This window comes from Rhinopithecus bieti, unplaced genomic scaffold, assembly GCF_001698545.2.
Source record: "Rhinopithecus bieti isolate Rb0 unplaced genomic scaffold, ASM169854v2 scaffold_79532, whole genome shotgun sequence".
In the NCBI taxonomy this organism is placed as follows: domain Eukaryota; kingdom Metazoa; phylum Chordata; class Mammalia; order Primates; family Cercopithecidae; genus Rhinopithecus; species Rhinopithecus bieti.
The window spans coordinates 485,777-504,375 of NW_016830370.1; the positions used below are offsets into that span (position 1 = coordinate 485,777).

General features: G+C 64.6%; 2 protein-coding genes across 6 annotated transcripts in view; one reads left to right on the top strand and one right to left on the bottom strand.

Annotated features, from left to right (window-relative positions):
- The first annotated feature begins 249 nt into the window (after positions 1 to 249).
- DGKQ (diacylglycerol kinase theta) lies at positions 250 to 15,098 on the top strand. The gene is given in 25 exon segments (XM_017865401.1): positions 250 to 572; positions 2,659 to 2,738; positions 4,579 to 4,678; positions 4,766 to 4,847; positions 5,132 to 5,281; positions 5,641 to 5,802; positions 6,047 to 6,089; positions 6,355 to 6,410; positions 6,412 to 6,547; positions 6,550 to 6,603; positions 6,686 to 6,715; positions 6,718 to 6,777; positions 6,939 to 6,993; positions 7,215 to 7,276; positions 7,661 to 7,811; positions 8,211 to 8,249; positions 8,447 to 8,562; positions 10,384 to 10,535; positions 10,759 to 10,907; positions 11,068 to 11,246; positions 11,618 to 11,718; positions 12,371 to 12,517; positions 12,622 to 12,733; positions 12,817 to 12,969; positions 13,299 to 15,098. Coding segments are annotated over 25 exon segments (2,715 nt in total). The 5' UTR covers positions 250 to 325; the 3' UTR covers positions 13,398 to 15,098.
- A 218-nt stretch (positions 15,099 to 15,316) lies between these two features.
- TMEM175 (transmembrane protein 175) overlaps positions 15,317 to 18,599 on the bottom strand; it is a 34,355-nt gene continuing 31,072 nt past the window's right edge. For all 5 annotated transcript variants that reach the window (XM_017865415.1, XM_017865416.1, XM_017865417.1 and 2 more), the window contains 3 exons: positions 18,487 to 18,565; positions 18,020 to 18,155; positions 15,317 to 16,145 (listed from right to left, as the gene is read on the bottom strand). In XM_017865415.1, coding sequence (XP_017720904.1) covers positions 15,473 to 16,145; positions 18,020 to 18,155; positions 18,487 to 18,565 — 888 coding nt within the window. In that variant the 3' untranslated portion in view covers positions 15,317 to 15,472. The remainder of the gene's footprint in view (positions 16,146 to 18,019; positions 18,156 to 18,486; positions 18,566 to 18,599) is intronic.

An 18,599-nucleotide genomic window follows, 5' to 3' on the forward strand; every position in this document is an offset into this window, starting at 1 on the left:
TCTGGGCCGGTTGTGGTCAAACCGAGCCCACGCGGACCAGTTCCCCACGGCGGGTTCGCGAAGGGCCCCCACGCGCAGGTCCCGCCCCGCCCCATCACAAGGCCCGCCAGTCCCGCCCACCGACGCGTCACGGCTGCGATCGATCCGCGCAGCCCCGCCTCCCACCGCTCCTAGATCGCCGCGACCACAGGCACGGCACGGCCCCGCCCGCGGCCCGGTTGCGCAGTGGGGGGCGCGTCGGAGCGGGCTGCGCGGCGCGGGCGGTGGAGCTGGGGCTCTAGTACCCCGGCGCTGACCAAAGGGCTCGGGCCGCTCGGGCCGGGGAATGGCGGCGGCGGCCGGCGGGGCCCGTGCCTGGTGGGCGGCGCTCCCGCGCCCCGGCAGCCCGGCCTGCAGCCCCGTGCTGGGCGCAGGAGGCCGCGCGCGCCCGGGGCCGGAGCCCGCGGGCGCCAGAGCCCCGGGCTCCGTTGCCGGGCCGGGACACAGCTTCCGGAAGGTGACGCTCACCAAGCCCACCTTCTGCCACCTCTGCTCCGACTTCATCTGGGGGCTGGCCGGCTTCCTGTGCGACGGTGAGCGCCCGGGCCCGGTGCCCACCCGGCTGCAGCCCTGCCTCTGCCCCGTGGGCAGGAGCCTGAGCGGAGGTGGCACCGGCGCTTTCGGGGTGGGGGGCGGGATCCCAGCCCTGTTCTTGGGACCTGCCTACATGGGGCGGCCGGGGCCTATGCGCCGTCGGGCCGTTCCAGGCTGCGGGTCTCAGGGCTTCCTCACCTGGGAGGTGCGGGCAGTGTCTCCATAGTGCCGCGCCATGGCTACGACTGGGGGCTGTGCCTGATGCGAGCGGGACCTCTGCTGGGGTCCCCATGGCCGGCTTCCTCTCCCAGTGGCTGGGGCAGCAGGTGTGGCCGAGCAGGGCTGGCCTGGGCCCCTGGCCCTGGCCCTTCTCATGCTGTGGCCCAGAGTCCCAGCCACCTGGAGAGCCAGGCCGGGCCCTGCCGCCCGGTGCGCGTGCCCCAGCCCTGCTCCACCCAGCTGCCCAGCCCCGTCTGGGGTGAGGACGGCCCTTCCCTGCTCTGGGCCCGGGTGCTCCCAGGGCTGGCTCTCATCTTCCCCCGCGGCAAGCAGGTGGGCCCTGGGGACCACAGCCCAGCCTCTGGAGGGAGCGAGGGACAGGACCGGAGTCCTGGACGTTTGACACTTACTGTGTCCTGGCCAGGGACGCCGAGGTGGGAGGGGCTAAGGAGCCTCTGCCCTGCTCAGGGATTCAGGCCTTTGCTCTGGGGATAGGGGTCCACTCAGGCCGGGTTCCGCAGAGGAGACTGTCCCCTCACACAGGGATGTTGTCTGTGGTGGAAATGGCATGGTTGTTCCGACCCCCAGGGCGCACAAGGTGGCCTGGCCTGCCAGCTTCTTTGTCACATCAGAGCATGGCACAGCCATGCCTGCCGCCTGGGGCTTCCCCCGAGGTGGGGAGTGTGCATGTGTGGCTGAGGCGGCTCCCTGCTTGAGGCCAGACTCCGGGTCCCCTCCCCCTTGGGAGGGGGCACAAGGACCCTCCTGGGCAGCCCCGTGGAAGAGGGGCCAGGAGGGCTATGGGAAAAAGGGCGCCCTCCCCCAACCCTGGAGACCCAAGCATGGGGCGTGGGGTGAGCAGGCCCTGTCTCCAAGGCAGAGGAGGGACATGGGCGCTGCCTGTTTCCCCTTCTTCTCTCCGCGGACCCTGGCCTGCTTCCAGAGCCTTTCTATTAAGCTGCCAGGAGGAACTTCTCCTAGTCCCATCTGGAGACTGGGGTAGCCAGGGCTGCAGCAGGTGAAGGGCGCTGTGTTGCGGCACCAGCTGGGCCTTCTGGAAGAGCTCCCTGTCCCAGCTGGGCAGCCTGGAGCTCCCTGGCACAACCTTCACCCAGGGCTGTCTTGGCAGGTGTGTCACTGGGTGCCTTGCCCACTCCCAGCCCCCGGTAGCCTTTGACCCAGCCCAGGGCTCCTGCCCTCCCTTCTGCCCCGGCCCCACCCTCCTGTCTGTTTCACTGCTGGGGTGTGGCGCTTGCTGCTCTTATGCCCTCCTGAGCACCCTGCTGGCTGAGGTGCTCCCTGGGTCCTGTGCAAATGGCCAGAGCTCCTTGAGAGGCCCAGGGCTGTCCACTCCCCAGCAGTTCCTGCCTCCCAGAGCCCTCACCTGCCCTGGGTGGCTCTAGGTCTCAGGCATGGTGCACAGCACGCAGCAGGGACAATTAGGGGTGTGCGCAGTTTCGGGAGAGTGAGACACAGGTGTCCCTGGCAAAGCCAATCTGCAGAAGCCCGAGATGCCCCTGCCACTTAGCAAGCCTGGTGGGCCCAGGGCTGCCCCTTGAGAGGCCCAGCTGCAGAGGCAGGAGGAGCGCTGGGCCCACGTGCGAAGGGGAGGGGCTGCTCTCTGGATGAGAGGACACACTCATTGTCCTCCTGGATGGTCAGGACCACCCAGGTTCTTGCTCCTGGGCTGCAGGTTCTCTCCAATGAGTGGGGCTGGGTGGGGGGACGGGGGAAACTCGGAGGACCACAGGGTCCCTGGTGTGGCATGGTGGGTGTGGCAGTAGTTGCCCTGGGGCCTCTAACTTCCTGGGTAGGACAGCCATTGGGTGGGACAGGGGCCAACTCACACAGCGCTCATTCCCACAGTCTGCAATTTCATGTCCCACGAGAAGTGCCTGAAGCTTGTGAGGATCCCGTGCACGAGTGTGGCGCCCAGCCTGGTCCGGGTGAGTGTGGGGCTGGGTGTTGCACCTGCAAGAGGCTGGGGGATGTGTCAGCTCTCATGGGATCGAGGTACTGAGACCCTTCATGTCAGATGTTAGTGATACCTGCGGTTGAAAGGCAAAGGTCAGACACTGCTCGGGATTAAAAGGCTCAGCACCCTGCACGGATCTGTAGGGAATGATGATGATAAAAGCCAGTCCCAAAGGTCACAGTTAGCAAGATCCTGTCCACAGAATGTGCTCAAAATGACGAAACTAAACATATACACAGATGTCGAGAGGTCTCCAGGCAGGGAGGTGGGTGTGGCTGTGACATGCAGCTCCTCGGGGGATGATTTCCGCGTCTGGGGTGTCAGCATCTCAGCTGTGATGTGACCTTAGTTTGCAAGATGACACACTTCGGGGGGCTGGCAAAGGCTTCGGGGGTCTCTGCCGTTCCTCACAGCTGCATGCGAACCCACAGGCATCGCACGGAAGCTTGACTCTGCCGTTCCTCACAGCTGCATGCGAACCCACAGGCATCGCACGGAAGCTCGAATAAAAAGCAAAGGCAGGAAGCCTGGGTGCCTGAGAGTGTTTGGCCACCAGCCTCCTTCTAAAGGCTCTGAGTGGGGCAGGGAGGTGACTGGCCTAGGTCACTGCAGGGCACTGCAGGAGCCCTGGGCTGGGGCAAAGGCTGCCGGGAGCTGGGAGTGGGCAAGGCACCCAGTGACACACCTGCCAAGACAGCCCCGGGTAAAGGTTGTGCCATGGAGCCGTTCTCTGGTGACAGTGGTGACAGCAGGGACATGTAGGAAGGGCCAGGCTTATTCCTCCCTCAGCTGTCAGCCCCGCCGTCTGCAGACTGAGGCCCCCCATGTCCGCATTCCCTGAAGTGCTCAGGCCGCAGGTGGGGTGCAGGCTGTGAGGTAGGCCCAGGTGTGCAGCAGGACGGCAAGCCAGGCCAGCAGGCGCACCTGCCACTGGCGGGCATCCGGCTGCGCCGTCCCCTCTAATGTCTGATGCCCTGTTCCTAATGATGCGGTTCCCGGGGTGTGAGCAGGAAGCCTGAGGATGCTGGTCCTGGTGGTGGCTGGCACCCTGGCCCTGGTGGTGGCCGGGATCCTGGGGATGCCACATTGGCTTGGGCAGCCCCTCCTCATGTGGATGGCCTGAGGCTGCAGCTTTTTAAAATTGATTTTAATGTACTTTTCTATGCTAAATTGGGAAAATATGTATTTCAACTATATGTATAATAGAAAATTTAAAAGATATATTTGACAAAATAAAAGTCACCCACCATTCTGGTATGCTCACAGCTGAAATTGTGGAACACGGTCTTTCTGTGTATGCTTTTATCGGGTGTGGTTTAAGTTTGGGGACAAGGGCAAGAGTCGGGAGTGAAGACTTTGTCCTTGTGCTTCCCGTCTCGTGGAAAAGCAGCAGCCCAGCCCTCCCCGACACAGAAACGTTGATCCACACTTGTTATGGCCTGAGTGTCTCCCAGAGGGCAGTCCCTGTGTGCTGTGATCTTCCTGGCTCCGAGGAGACAGATGCCAGGCGGTTGACAGAGCCTCGCCTGCCCCAAGGAGGGAAGGGGTGGCGGGGGACTCGCTCCCCTGCGCTAGGCAGGGCTGCTGGGGAAGGCCACAGCCTGCTCCCTGCTTTTGACCAGCCAGGCTGTCCCCAGAACCCGGGGTTGTGGTTGCTCCTGGGGCCTCCAGGTGGCATGGCCGGCTCAGGCCAGGCAGTTCCTAGCAGGAGCGTGAGCTGCAGAGTTGCGCAAGTGAAGAGGGAGGAGGAGTGGCGGGCAGCCTGTGACGCTTACCAAGAGCGCTGAGGAGGTTGTGTCTTCCCTGGCTAGGTTCCAGTGGCCCACTGCTTCGGCCCCCGGGGGCTCCACAAGCGCAAGTTCTGTGCTGTCTGCCGCAAAGCCCTGGAGGCGCCTGCGCTCCACTGCGAAGGTACCTGGAGCCTGCCTGGCTCCCCTTGCCCCACTCAGCGTCCTGGTCTCAGATGCCCAGGGTGGCCCAGCCCACCCCCTGCTGCAGCTTGTCGGGGTGATGGGGGGAAGCTGAGGACTGGCCTGGCGGGCCCAGCCAGTCCACAAAGACAGTTAAAGGATGCCGCGGTGTAGGTGGTAGGGTATGGCGGCCAGACGCCAAAGCGCCAGCAGAGGCAGGGCATCTCCGGGGGTGCAGGCACCTCTACACCCTGCCTGCCCCCAACCCTGCCTCGGCCCCCCCAGTGTGCTGAGCTGCACCTCCACCCAGACTGTGTGCCTTTCGCCTGCAGTGACTGCGCGCCAGTGCCACCAGGACGGCGCACCAGAATCACGCTGAGCTGCCCCCACCAGGCCCAGGCGCAGCCCTGGGGGGGTGGGGCGGCCCACGGTGCCTGACTGGTCCCGCCTGCAGGACACCATCACCACCACTGGCGGAGGGGAACTTGCCCCTCGGGGGCAGCGTGCGCTGCGCGGTCTGCAGCGAAGACGTGCGGGCTCCTCTTGACGTGCTGCCGGAGTGCGCTGCGAGCGTGGCTGCGGGGTCCAGGTGGCGCTGGGATCGGTGGGGGTGGGGCAGGAGAGGTGCGGGGTCCGGCGGCCTGCTGGGAGCGCGGAGGAGTTCGTGGGGCAGCGGGCAGGAGAGGCACAGGGCTCCAGGTGCGGCGCTTGCCAGGTTAGAGGGGCGGGTAGGAAAAGCCACGGCGTCAGGGGTCGCCTGCGGACGGTGGACTGGGGCAAGGAAGCGAGCAGGCGTGCGGTCCAGCCGTGGGCTGCATTCGGCGGGCTGGAAGCAGGAAAGACACGGAGGTCAGGCTAGGTTTGCCCGACCTGCTGCGGGTCCTTTCCCTACGACCCAGCCGCACCTGGTGTCCCCGCCCCCGGCCTCCGACCCCCCCAGCTCAGGGCCCTTGTCCCCCCCAGGGCGCACTCTGTCTGCTTCGCGGCGCTGGGCTCCCCGGGAGGCGGCTTTCGGGCCGTTCTGCCGCTCCCTGGTCCTGCCCCGGCGTCGCCGTGCCGCCCTCTCCCCGCTGGCTTCAGCCCAAGCACGCAGAGCTTCCGCATCGCGGAGGCGGTGGAGCCGGCGTGAGGTGCGGGCCGGCGGGGCGCCCTGGGCTGGGGTGCCGCACTGAGTGCAGGGGTCTGGGTGTACCCGGCACCCGCAAGGCCGGGAGGAGGCACGGCGACGACGGGAGCGCTGCCGTGGGCTCCAGGCCTCTGTCTTGAGACACCGCGACTCCAGAGTTCCGGTAAGTGCCCTCCTCCTTCCCCGCAAACTCTCCTGACATCCCGGGCGCCCTGGACTCGATTGGAAACTTCCCCGGCCCAGGGAAGGCAAACGCCTGAAAATCTTTGATGTGTGGACGACGCCGGTGAGGAGAAAGCCAGTTCCGCTCCATCACGGTGTCCCGCCTGGCCAGTTGCCTGGAGGACGGTGCTGCGTAAGGGGGTAGCTCGCGGCAAGGTGTCTGAGCCCAACCTCCCCGCATGTCCCGGCCACCTGGCCGTCCCGACCTGGCTCCCCCAACGCTGGCTGCCCCTCACAACTGCCCCCCGCCTGCGACCTGCCCGGCCCCCCCACCCACTGCAACCCTGCCTGACCCCCCACAACTTTGGCCCCCACCTGGTGTCCTGCAGGAGGCCTGCACTTCGCGCGTCCACCACATCCCTGAGGACCCTGGCCACCTGGAGCTGGCTGCCCGCTGCCTCCTTTCGCTTGAAGGCCTGTGACACCTGGGCTGGAGGCAAGGCTGGCGGAGTGGCTGTGATTTCGGCGAGGAGGGCAGCAAGCCCTGGTCCGGGAGGCCACACCAGAGCCTGGGTCATCCGCCGGCTCTGCCGCCGGCCCAGGAGATCCTGAAAGATCTGTACCCTGGCTGGGCTCAAGTGAGACTTGGCGCTGGAGGGCTCAGGCGTCTGCTGGGCGGGGTAGGGGGGGAGCTCCAGCTCAGGCTTGCCGTCCTCACAGGGTGGGCGTGCCTATGTGTCCGTGCGAAAAGGACCCCGAAAGGCACGGCCCGCTCCGTGGTGCTGGAGGTCCTGCCGCTGCTCGGCCGCCAGGTGTGTACCCCGGGCCTGCTCCCCATCCTGGCCAGACTTGGTTGGGGGTCACTGTCCCAAGGAGGCCAGGCCACCATCCCAGCCCAGGCGTGGCTGTCCCCATGGGTGTCCTGAGGTGGTGGGGGCCTGCCCAGACCTGATGCCAAGCTCTACCCCAACAGGCCGAGGGTCCTGAGAGCTTCCAGCTGGTGGAGGTGGCGATGGGCTGCAGGCAGGGTGAGTAGATGGCCCGTGCTGGGTGTGGCGGTCCCTGCACCTTTTGGGTTTGGGCCTGCTGCCCAGGCTCTCCTGCAGGGTGGTGCCGGACGTCAAGACTGGGCCCTGTCCTCCTGACCAGTTCCATCCTGCATCCCCATGGGCCCTGGGGGCTCAGGGCAGCTGTTTCCAAGGTGGGCAAGGAGCCTGGTGCTGACGGCCTGTGTCTCTCACCTCTGCAGTCCAGCGGACAGCGCTGATGGACGAACAGCCGTTGCTGGACCGGCTACAGGACATCCGGCAGGTCAGTGGGTGTGGACGCTGGCCCCCAGGGAACCGGCAGCTCTCAACCACAGCCTCTGCCCCACAGGGTGGGTGTGCCCCAGACGCAAGTTCTTGGCTAGGCAGCGGCTGTCCTGGCTGGCAGGGCAGTGCCCTCTGTCATAAGTTACTTGGTCCCTGCAGGGACGCCTTGAGTTGCAGACCTCTCCGAGTTCCTTGAGGGGAATGGACAGGGGTTGTCCACAGCAAGGAAGCCTCTGTGGCCCCTTTCCTCGTTTTCATGTTGACTTAATTCCTGGGAGTGTTCCTGACACCCTGTTTTGCTGTTTTGCGGGTGAGGAGGCAGAAGGCCTGGTGCGGCGGTGCCGTTCTCCCCGGCCCAGCGTCCCCGCCCCTCTCCCTGCAGATGTCCGTGCGACAGGTGAGCCAGACGCGGTTCTACGTGGCAGAGAGCAGGGATGTAGCCCCGCACGTCTCCCTGTTTGTTGGCGGCCTGCCTCCCGGCCTGTCCCCCGAGGAGTACAGCAGCCTGCTGCATGAGGCCGTGGCTACCAAAGGTGTGACCACCGTGGCTGGCCGTGGGCTGCTGGCTGGGGGCAGGGTCCGGCGGCAGGCAGTGGGGCTGCAGTGCTGAGGCCGGCTCCTGCCTCTCCTTGAGCCACCGAGGCCCGAGCTCCGGGTCCAGTCCACGTCCCTTCCTCCAAGAGGCTCAGTAGCCTCCCACCCTCTGTGGCCCATCCCTATGGTGCTCAGCCTCTGCCTCTCCCTCTCCCTCCGGGGGGCCCTGGACCTCCGGGGAGCTGGGAGTCCTGCTCTTAGAGTGGGGCAGGGGTACTTCCTGGGGAGGCTGCCCTTGGGGTGAGACGTCACCCCTGAACAGGCGGAGGGGCTGTCCCTGGCCCCCGTGCGGTGCGTCCTTCACCTCCCACCGCCCTGAACGCAGCCTGCCTTTGCAGCCACCGTGGTGTCCGTGAGTCACGTCTACTCCTCCCAAGGTGAGCCGCCCTGATGGACGTGGTCACACGGGGCCCAGGGGTGTTCCTGGGGTGAAGTGGGACAGCTCTGGCCCTCACGTCGCACCTGACCTTTCCCTTGGGCAGCGCTGGGCTGGGGAAACCCTGGTTTGCTTCCTGCCCTGGCACCGTGGGGGCTATGGGACAGGCTCCCCCTGAGTCCCGGGCCCCTACCACAGGCGCGGTAGTGCTGGATGTCGCCTGCTTTTCGGAGGCCGAGCGGCTGTACGTGCTGCTCAAGGACATGGCTGTGCGGGGCCGGCTGCTCACGGCACTGGTGCTCCCTGACCTGCTGGTGAGTGAGTGGTGGAGCCGGCTCTTCACACACCCCGGGGTGGCGAGAGGGAGGTCTGGGTCTTCAGGTGCACAGGCCCCACAGCCAGACTCGCTCTTTTCATCTGGCGTCTCTTCATCGAATTCACTGGGGGCTCGTAGGTGCCACCTTGTTTGTGCCTCACAACAGCAGGAAGGACGCTGTTGCCCGTTTTACAGCAAAGGGCCTGAGGTCAGAGGGTCAGCGTTCATCCGAGGCTGCCCAGTGGGTGATACCAGCTCCGTGGGGCACCGTGGGGCCAGGCCCAGCTTCCACGCTGCACCTGAGGCCTCCACCCAGTAGGGAGGCAGCTCCTGGATGCGCTGGGTCCTGCTGCGGCTGCCTCACCAAGGGCCAGAGCGTGTTTGTGACCAGCTGTCAGCATCCCAGGCACGGCCCTCCCGGTACAGCCTCAGCCCCACTCCCCCTGCCTAGGAGGACGTAGGGCCTCTGCTCTCTGCCTGGAGCTCCCCAGGCCAGTCAGTGCAGCTCCCAAACTTTGGATGCTGTCCTTAAGACCCACAGTGCCCAGAAGTGGGGGCACCTGGCAACAGTGCAGGGCTGGGGGAAAGGGGGATCCAGCCCATGGAGGCAGGGCAGGGCTGGGCGAAAGGGGGGTCTGGCCCATGGAGACAGGGCAGGGCCGGAGGAAAGGGGGGTCTGGCCCATGGAGGGACTCCACGCTGCACACTGTGCCTTCATAGTGGCCTCTTGTTCTCAGCCCATCCAGCCCCCAAAGGGTCCCATGAGGACCCCCCAGGTGTCTATGGCTGCTCTGCCCCTGAACCCTGACCCTTGACCCTGACCCCAGTCCAGGCGAAGCAGAACTTGATCTGAATGAATTGTCTGTGGCTGGGACGGGTGATGCCTGTGGGTCTCTACACCTGGCCTTGCCTGGCTCAGGACAGGGTGGCCACCCCCAAGGTCCCAAAGATGCAGCCCCTGCCCCAGCCCCACTCGCTCTGTGGGCAGAGCCAGGTGTGGGGCCGACACGCGCTTTCTCTCTCCCGTCAGCTGCCTGCCCTGGGGTGAGTGGTAAGTGGTGACCGCAGGCGGCTCTGCCTGCCAAGTGGGTCACAAAGCCCCGAGTGTGTCCTTGCCCCCAGCCACGGCTGGCCCCTGTGCCGCCGCCCACCCTGTGTCTGCACCCGGCCTGTGTGTCTCCTGTTGCCCAGCCGTCCCCGCTGTGGGGGCTCCAGCCTCCTGTTATAGGGACCCCAGCCCTGAGCCCGCTGTGTCTAGATCCCTGGGTACTGTTTCTTGGGGTTGTGTGTTGGGAGATGGGCTCTGTCCTGTGGCTGAAGGACTCCGCGTGCCACCCTGTGAGTTAAGAGCTTTTCTTGGCTGCTGTGTAGGTGGGTGGGGGCCTGGGAGCCGCCATCCTCCAAAGGTGTGCACGAGAGGCCCCCTAGGAGACAAGCCTTGGTCTTGCTGGCAAGGAGTGCCAGGCAGAGTCCCATGTGGATTTCCAGCCTGGACTCACAGGCTGCATGGCCCAGGCGGGTGTGGTCTGTTCACACTCAGCACAGTGGGCATGTCCGAGACCTTTGTGCTGGGAGCACCAGGCAGCCAGCCGGCTGGCCTCAGTGCTGCCCTGCTGACCGGCCAGCGAGATGGGGGTGACCACGCAGCTGATGTGCTGATACCTCTTATGTTGAGGCCAGCTTTTTGCTGCGCCCACGCCTTTCCTGGGGAGGGGGGCCAGGTGGGCTCAGGGTTGGGGGCTGGGCACTGCCTGGCAGCCCCAGCAGTGGGGACACCCTACCTTGGGTCCCCATCCTAACCCAGCCCTCTGTCTGTCAGCACGCGAAGCTGCCCCCAGACAGCTGTCCCCTCCTTGTGTTCGTGAACCCCAAGAGTGGAGGCCTCAAGGGCCGAGACCTGCTCTGCAGCTTCCGGAAGCTACTGAACCCTCACCAGGTCTTCGACCTGACCAACGGGGGTCCTCTTCCTGGGTGAGTCCAGCAGGACCCCTGGTCCAGGGTAACAGTAGGGGCGGGAGGGGCCCCAGGAGGCTACCACAGCTGTCTCAGCTGGCAGGAGCTCCACTGGGATCCCGTGCTGGGACCTTGAAGTCCTCCACATGGCCAGGACGGGCATTTGAAAAGGAAGGGGCAGCCTGGGTGGGGGATGGGCTGTGCCCACGGCTGCTGGAGAACACTTCCTGTCTCCTGCTAGGCTCCACCTGTTCTCCCAGGTGCCCTGCTTCCGGGTGCTGGTGTGCGGTGGCGACGGCACTGTGGGCTGGGTGCTCGGCGCCCTGGAGGAGACACGGTACCGACTGGCCTGCCCGGAGCCTTCTGTGGCCATCCTGCCCCTGGGCACAGGTGGGGTCAGCCATGCAACCAAGGAGGGGGCCTCAGGGTCTACCCCTTCCTGCGCAGCTTTTGCTGAGGCCTGGGTTGGTGTCTGTCCCTGTGGTGGGGTCTGCACCCGGCTGATGGGCGGGTGGGTGTGACAGATGCTCTGTGTCTGCCTGTGTCCCAGGGAATGACCTTGGCCGAGTCCTCCGCTGGGGGGCAGGCTACAGTGGCGAGGACCCGCTCTCCGTGCTGCTGTCCGTGGACGAGGCCGATGCCGTGCTCATGGACCGCTGGACCATCCTGCTGGATGCCCACGAGACTGGCAGTGCAGAGAACGGCACCGCAGATGCAGAGCCCCCCAAGGTACAGGGTGGCCCGGCGTGGGGTGCCCTTCAGGCTTCTGCGTATGACCTGGTCACACGTGTCACAGTGGGCATCCTCCTCCCAACCACACTCGGATGTATGCACCCACATCATCCCCTTTGCAAAGCAGGCAGTAGAGGGAGGCACAGAGAGTGGTCACTGCTGGGAATTGTGCTGAGCCAGCTGGCGACAAGAGCCTGGCCAGGACCTGTCCACGCTGCCCTCTCCTGGGTGGTGGGCTTGTTGCCGGGGTGGCCCTTGCTCTTGTCTATTCCTGCCGGCAGGAGGCAAAAAACTACACCTGCTGTTGGGGAGCTCAGGGGGCCTGGTGAGGGCGGCCGGGTCCTGGGAGATGAACACCCTGTCCCCAGATCGTGCAGATGAGTAACTACTGTGGCATTGGCATCGACGCGGAGCTGAGCCTGGACTTCCACCAGGCGCGGGAAGAGGAGCCTGGCAAGTTCACAAGCAGGTACTGGAGCTGCAGGGGCTGCCACCTGGGGTGACGGCATAACCTTCCTCGGGTCCCCCAGCAGGGATAGGCATAGGGCCGCCACCTGGTGATTGGACATACCTTCCTTCGGGGGATCCCCCAGCAGGGAGGGGCCGCCAACCTGGTGACCGCATACCTTCTCGGGTCCCCCAGCAAGGGATAGCAGAGGGGCCCCACCTGGTGACGGCATACCTTCCTCGGGTCCCCCAGCGGGATAGGCAGAGGGCCCGCACCTGGTGACGGCACACCTTCCTCGGGTCCACCAGCAGGGATAGAGCAGTGGGGCCGCCACCTTGGTGATGGCATACCTTCCTTGGGCCCCCAGCGGAGGGGCCGCCACCTGGTGACGGCATACTCTTCCTCAGGTCCCCCAGCAGGGATAGGCAGAGGGGCCACCACCTGGTGATGGCATACCTTCCTCGGGTCCCCCAGCAGGGAGGGGCCGCCACCCGCCACCTGGTGACGGCATACCTTCCTCGGGTCCCCCAGCAGGGACAGAGGGGCCGCCACCTGGTGATGGCATACCTTCCTCGGGTCCCCCAGCAGGGACAGGCAGAGGGGCCGGAACGCAGAGGCTGCCTAAGGCGGGGTAGTGCTTCCCCAGTGACGGGTGGCCCGCCCTGTCCCGCAGGCTGCACAACAAGGGTGTGTACGTGCGGGTGGGGCTGCAGAAAATCAGTCACTCTCGGAGCCTGCACAAGCAGATCCGGCTGCAGGTGGAGCGGCAGGAGGTGGAGCTGCCCAGTATCGAAGGCCTGATCTTCATCAACATTCCCAGGTGCTCACGGGCTCCCCAGAGGCTCTGCCAGGCGGGGCCACCGGCAGGCTCAGCCCTCGTCCCGCCTGCACCTACGCCTCTGTGTCCGCTTTCTTATGCTGCAGCTGGGGTTCGGGGGCCGACCTGTGGGGCTCAGACAGCGACACCAGGTTTGAGAAGCCGCGCATGGATGATGGGCTGCTGGAGGTGGTGGGCGTGACGGGCGTCGTGCACATGGTGAGCCGCCGCCCGGGTGTGCGGGTGAGCCCAGGGTGGTGTCCCTGGTCCCCACTGAGCCCAGCTGGCCTCTCCTGCCCCAGGGCCAGGTCCAGGGTGGGCTGCGCTCCGGGATCCGGATTGCCCAGGGTTCCTACTTCCGGGTCACACTCCTCAAGGCCACCCCGGTGCAGGTGGACGGGGAGCCCTGGGTCCAGGCCCCGGGGCACATGATCATCTCAGCTGCTGGCCCTAAGGTACGTGGGGTGAGGCTGGAGAACCAGGGGAGGTGGGCCAGGCTGGGCCGGTTGTGGGAGTGGCCGGTGGTACCAGGGTGGTGCTGGCATGGCCTGCTGCGGCCCTGGTCTTCCTTGACTCCGGGGAGGGTGCCTGCCTCAGAGGAAGGCTGTGCCAGCGGTCAGGCAGGCCACAGATGGCACAGGGAGCAGCCAGGCAGGTCCCTCCCCTTCTGTGAAATGGGGCTGAGATGGCGTCAGCTGCCCGGGCCCAAGGACTTGGGGCTGCCTGTGCACTGTACTTTCATCGGCTGTGTCACCCTGGCCCTCTGCCCCCTGCCCTGGGACAGGTCCACATGCTGAGGAAGGCCAAGCAGAAGCCGAGGAGGGCCGGGACCACCAGGGATGCCAGGGCGGACGCGCCTGCCCTTGAGGGCGATCCTAGGTAGGGGTGGCTGAGGCAGCCCAGGGGTTCGAGCCGTCTCTGCCCCCGCCAGCCTTGTTTTCAGGTGGTCTAGAGGCAGCTCCACGTCCACACGGTGGCCGGCCTTGTAGTTGGACTTGGCTACAGCCCTGACCGCAGCATCTTCCTGGGGCCAGAGCAGGACCAGCCGTCATCCCACTGGAGACTGCTGTGCGGGTGGCAGTATTTCCCCGTGTCCCGGGTGGGCACAGGGCTCTGGCTGGCGAGCCCTCTGCCCTGTGGGGGCCTGGTCCTCTCCTCAGGGGTGGACACTTATCCCTCCATACCTCTCCCTGCCAAGCCCCTTGAGCTGGACAGTGCTGGACGCCAGCCGTCCAGGTGGGTCTGACCTGGCTTTGTGTCCCTCGGGCCTTCCCCCGGCCAGTCTTTCAGAGCAGCAGACTCCGTGGTGTGTCCTTACCCCAGAAGACACAGGCTGCCAGCCTCTCCAGCCTCCCCTCTCCGCCCCGGGCAGCAGGTGTGGGCAGTCCCTGGTGGGCAGCGTGTCAGGCTGCTGGGTCGTTGTGACTGGTGGCTTCCTTGTGTTGGGGGAAGAGAGAAGGTGCCTTCTCTTGTTTTCTGGCCTTGTTATATACAGATGGCAGCTTGGACCCCAGGTACAGCTGCAGGGGCACAGTGCCCAGCTGGGCCTGGTGGCCCTTTCCTAGTGCCTGTGCTGGGGGAGGAGAACCTCTGTCCGTGTGGAGGCCTGGAGATCTCAGGTGCTGCCCTGGCAGCACCAGAGTGTGGGCCGGACCCAAGTGTCTGCCCCTCGGCCGTCAGGGTGGGGCATTTAGCACCCAGAAGAGACCAAAAGCAGGGCATGGCGGTGCAGAGGAGTTTGTGGAGGTGGAGACAGCTCCACGCATGTGGCGGAGGAGCTGGCTTTCAGCCCCAGACCCCATGCTAGCACTTTCCACGCTGCTTGCTCCTTGCTGACATGCAGTTCCCAGTGTCTGTGAGCTGACATCTGCTCAGTCCTATCCCTCGTCAGCATGTGGAGACCCAGCTCCTGCAGCGCCCCTGCTCCCACGCCCCCCCCGACAGCTCAGTGGAGGGTCCTGCGTCTGGGCCAGGCTGGGGTGCACCCAAAGACAAAGCTGCCTCCACGTGCCCAAGGATTCAGACGGCGCACTGGCCCCAGGAGTCGTCTGACCAAAAATGGAGCCAGCCCTGTGGGAAGCCCCGACTCCCCCACGAGAAAGGGGCCCATGGTGCGGATCTCCCCCTTCCCCTTGTGGGGCACAGCTGGCCTGGGCCTCCGATTCTGCGGAGCTTTCGGGGTGTGGCCTTGACCTCAGAAGTGGCTCTGGTTTGGCCTCAGGAGTGTGTGGCCTGGCCCAGCCTGCTGCAGCCTCCTGGGGGACCCTTGCTGCCACTAATCCCGACCCCCCCCGCTTCTGCCAAAACTGCAGACACATGCATTGTAAGGCCACTCACGGCCTCGTGTGCATTCTTGTTTACGTCATCTCGTCATTTTCAAGACCAGTCCTTCATTTGTGATTAGCTTTGCTTCGCGAGCCCTGGTGTGGACTGGGGTGTGTATGAATCGTGTGTAACTGTGGTGAGGGGCTCGTCCTGTATGTGAATGAGTCTGTACACCAGCTGGGCCCCTCTGTATTTATCGCTGCCTGAATGCAACCGTAATTTATATCTGGGACAAATACAGTCTGGGCGTCACGGTCCTGCCATCTCTTCCTCATCTTTGTGTCAACAACCTGGCATGGCACCCCCCGGCCCCGCCGCCAGCTCTGCATCAGCCTCGAAGGGGCCGGGAGTGGGCAGTCCCTCGGGTGGGTGGGCTTGGTAATGTGTCTTCAGGTTGGAGAGAGTGGAAAGGCAAATGCCATACAGCACATTTCAAGTTCCCGTGAAACTCCTCTCTCCGCAAAAACTGGAGAACAATTTGAGGACTGAAATAGAGCATATTTCACAATGAAAATAAAACCCAGCCACGCAAGAACCACTGTGGCCTGCCCGCGACTCAACTTCCCCTGCCCAGCGTCCTGTCCTCCCTGGTCCATGTCCGGTGGGGACGGCTGGGAGTGGGCTCTGTGGCCGCTAGCAGGGGGCAGGGAGGAGCTGGGACTGTGGGTCGTCGTGGCCTGTAGGGGCTGGTGGGGGGTGTTCAGGCCGGGTGATGCCACGCAGGACCCGCAGGCTGGCCAAGGCCAGGCCCACGACCAGGCGCAGCAACAGGAAGGCGCAGGGCACGGCAATCTGCATGAGGTGGAAGATGCCCACGCTGAACCTGCTCAGCAGGCAGGTGGAGGCGAAGGCCAGCAGGCTGGCGCAGGGGTACAGGGCCAGCTTGGCGAACATGAGCGCGTGCTCCCGGCCGCCAAACCACACCGAGGGCTGCAGCGTCTCCGCCTGGTGCAGCAGCGCTGTGGTCCAGATGGCAAACTGGAAGATGCTGGCCAGGAAGATGATGGCGCAGCTGACGCGCACGCGCTCCAGCTCATCGCGGGGCTGCCGGGCGAAGGCCGAGGTCTGCTGGTAGGCCAGCGGGAGGCCGCCCACGAAGGCCAGCGAGAGCGTGTTCAGCAGCCCCATAGCCCGCGTGGCCTTGCGCACGTGCAGGAAGAGGGAGTGGTGGGCGAACCACAGCAGCCCCACCGTGGCAAAGGAGCCAAAGTACGCCAGGAACCGCGGCCCGGTCGCGCTCAGGGCAGCCACGAGGCTGCCGCCAAACCTCTCCTTCAAGTCCTTGGGGTCCGGGACGTTGTCTTCGCTGAAAACAGTGAACAGAGGCATTTGTGCCGGCCTCCCCGTGCCCCACGCAGGCCCCGGCAGGGTGGGCTGAGCGCCTGTCAGGGCTGCCTGGACCCGGCACATGGTTCAGATGAACCATGTGGACTTTCCAGTGGGCAAAATTTCAGAACGCCGTATTTATGTATATTTGGCACACTGACCATTATGTACTGTCCATCTGCAATTCCACAGAAATTGGTATCCTTCTGCTCTGTGCTAATGGGAGCCCAATCCTGCTAACCCGGAGTGCTGCCGGAGGCCCTGGGCTGCAGCCCTCTCTGGCCGAGGCCCTCCTGCGTCTGCTGTGCAGGACCAGCCTGCTGTGGGGCAGCCAGGTCTGTTCCCTCCCAGCTGCCAGCCCTCGGAGCCACCCACACCACACCCTGGCTGAAGATCCGTGGAGAACTTGCCTCCATGGTTCTCAGATGGCACACAGGGTCTCAGGAGGCCGACTCCCTGGCCGGACTCTGCAGCCTCAGGGAGGCTGTGGGAACCACCCTGGTCAGGGCTGCTGCCTTCTGATGGCACCACCCAGAAAGCCGGGAACAGTGTTGTCTTTCAACATCAGGACATGGAGGACAGTGGTCCTCAAGCAGCCCCAACCAGACTTCTGTCATCCAGAACAATAGGCAGAGGTCAAGGGGGTGAGGGGCAGGGGGTGGGAAAGGAGACAGACCAGGGGCAGCAAGGGAAGGAAGTTGCTGGGAGGGGGCAGCTCCCCTGGCCGTGGCTCCAGGTGGAGGAGAGGTCACTGTCCCAGCCCTACACTGCAGCCTCTCCTTGGCAGGTCCCTCCCAAGGGGGCCTGAGCTGGCCTCGCACAAGCAGGCAGGTCACCTGGAGTGTCCCTGGCACCTGGGTCTTAGAGATCAGGTGCCAACGAATGCTCCCCATTCTTAAAAATGCACACGGCAGCAGAGAAGAACATCAGGAGACTTGGACTCGAGAATATCAAGTACAGAATATAAAACCATAGTGTCTGACCCCAAGGAGATCAGAGTGCCGAACACTGACGAGAGAACAAGACGCTCCAAAAGAATGTTGAAAAGCAAATTCAAACGTTATGACAGCCAGGCGCGGTGGCTCACGCCTGTCATCCCAGCACTTTGGGAGGCTGAGGTGGGTGGATCACCTGAGGTCAGGAGTTCAAGACCAGCCTGGCCAACATGGTGAAACCCCGTCTCTACTAAAAATACAAAAAGTTAACTGGGCATGGTGGTGGGCGCCTGTAATTCCAGCTACTTGGGAGGCTGAGGCGGGAGAATCGCTTGAACCTGGGAGGCAGAGGTTGCAGTGAGCTGAGGTTGAGCCACTACCCTCCAGCCTGGGTGACAGAGCAAGACTGTAAAAACAACAAAACAAAACAAAACTCCACAAAAAACAATGTGATGACTGAGATAAGCACTCTAACAGATGAAGTGGTGGTGAGGCAGTGGAGGACAGATGCTGGAAGGAAGCAACAGCAGGCCAAGGGGAGCAGGAGGGGCTGGGAGGCGATGGGAGGGACTGGGAGGGACTAGGGACCAGGAGGGGCTGGTGCTGGGGCAGGGGTGAGGCCTGGGGTAGGGTGATACCTGTGGATGTGAGCCCCTTTGGAAAGAGTGAGGAGAGCAGTTGGCGGCTGGTGCTGACCTCACCCTGGCACCCCATCCCCGGCTCGCACTTGGGGTGGGAGCCACTGGGAAGGGAGGGACTGCTGGGAGGGTTGTCCTCCCTGAAGTGGGGGCTGCCCTGACCTCACACAAAACTCCAAGCATCCAGGGGAGGGTGGAGCCTTCCCTGTGCCTTTCTGGGGTTTCCAGACTCAGACACACTGGCCACCTGATAGCTGGGGCAGGTGACGCGGGGTCCTCACCAGATGTCCAGGATGAGAAGGGTGGCCACGATGGCATAGACGCCGTCGCTGAAGGCTTCCACCCGCTCCTTGCTGAGTGGCTCGTGGAGGTCAAATGTGAAGACTTCCACTGGGTGAGCCGAGGGCTCCCTATGGCCTGTGGACACGCCAGGAGGGTGGAGCTGGCCAAGCCCCCCATGTGGAGCCAGAGCCCGCGTGGCTGTCACTGCCCTCATCTCTGAAGAGGCCTGGAATGTGCAGGCCAGGAGAGGAGACAGGACAGGGATGCTCCGAGAGGCGGAGTGTGGGAGCCCCAGCCACCACCACGCACACGGGCCTCGGCTCATGGACAGCCCTTGGTGCGGAGCAGCCACACGGAAGGGGGCGGACTGTGGGCCTCTCAGGCCAGCCCACCCAGCCATCACCCAGCCACACAGAGGGGGGCGGACTGTGGGCCTCGCAGGCCAGCCCACGCAGTCATCACCTACCCAGGAGCCTGTCTCTGCACCAGCTGGTGACCTTGCTGACGTAAGGGAGGAGGATGACAGTCACCATCAGCAGGTAAGACTGCAGGGAGACAAACCACAGGTCAGTGCCCTCA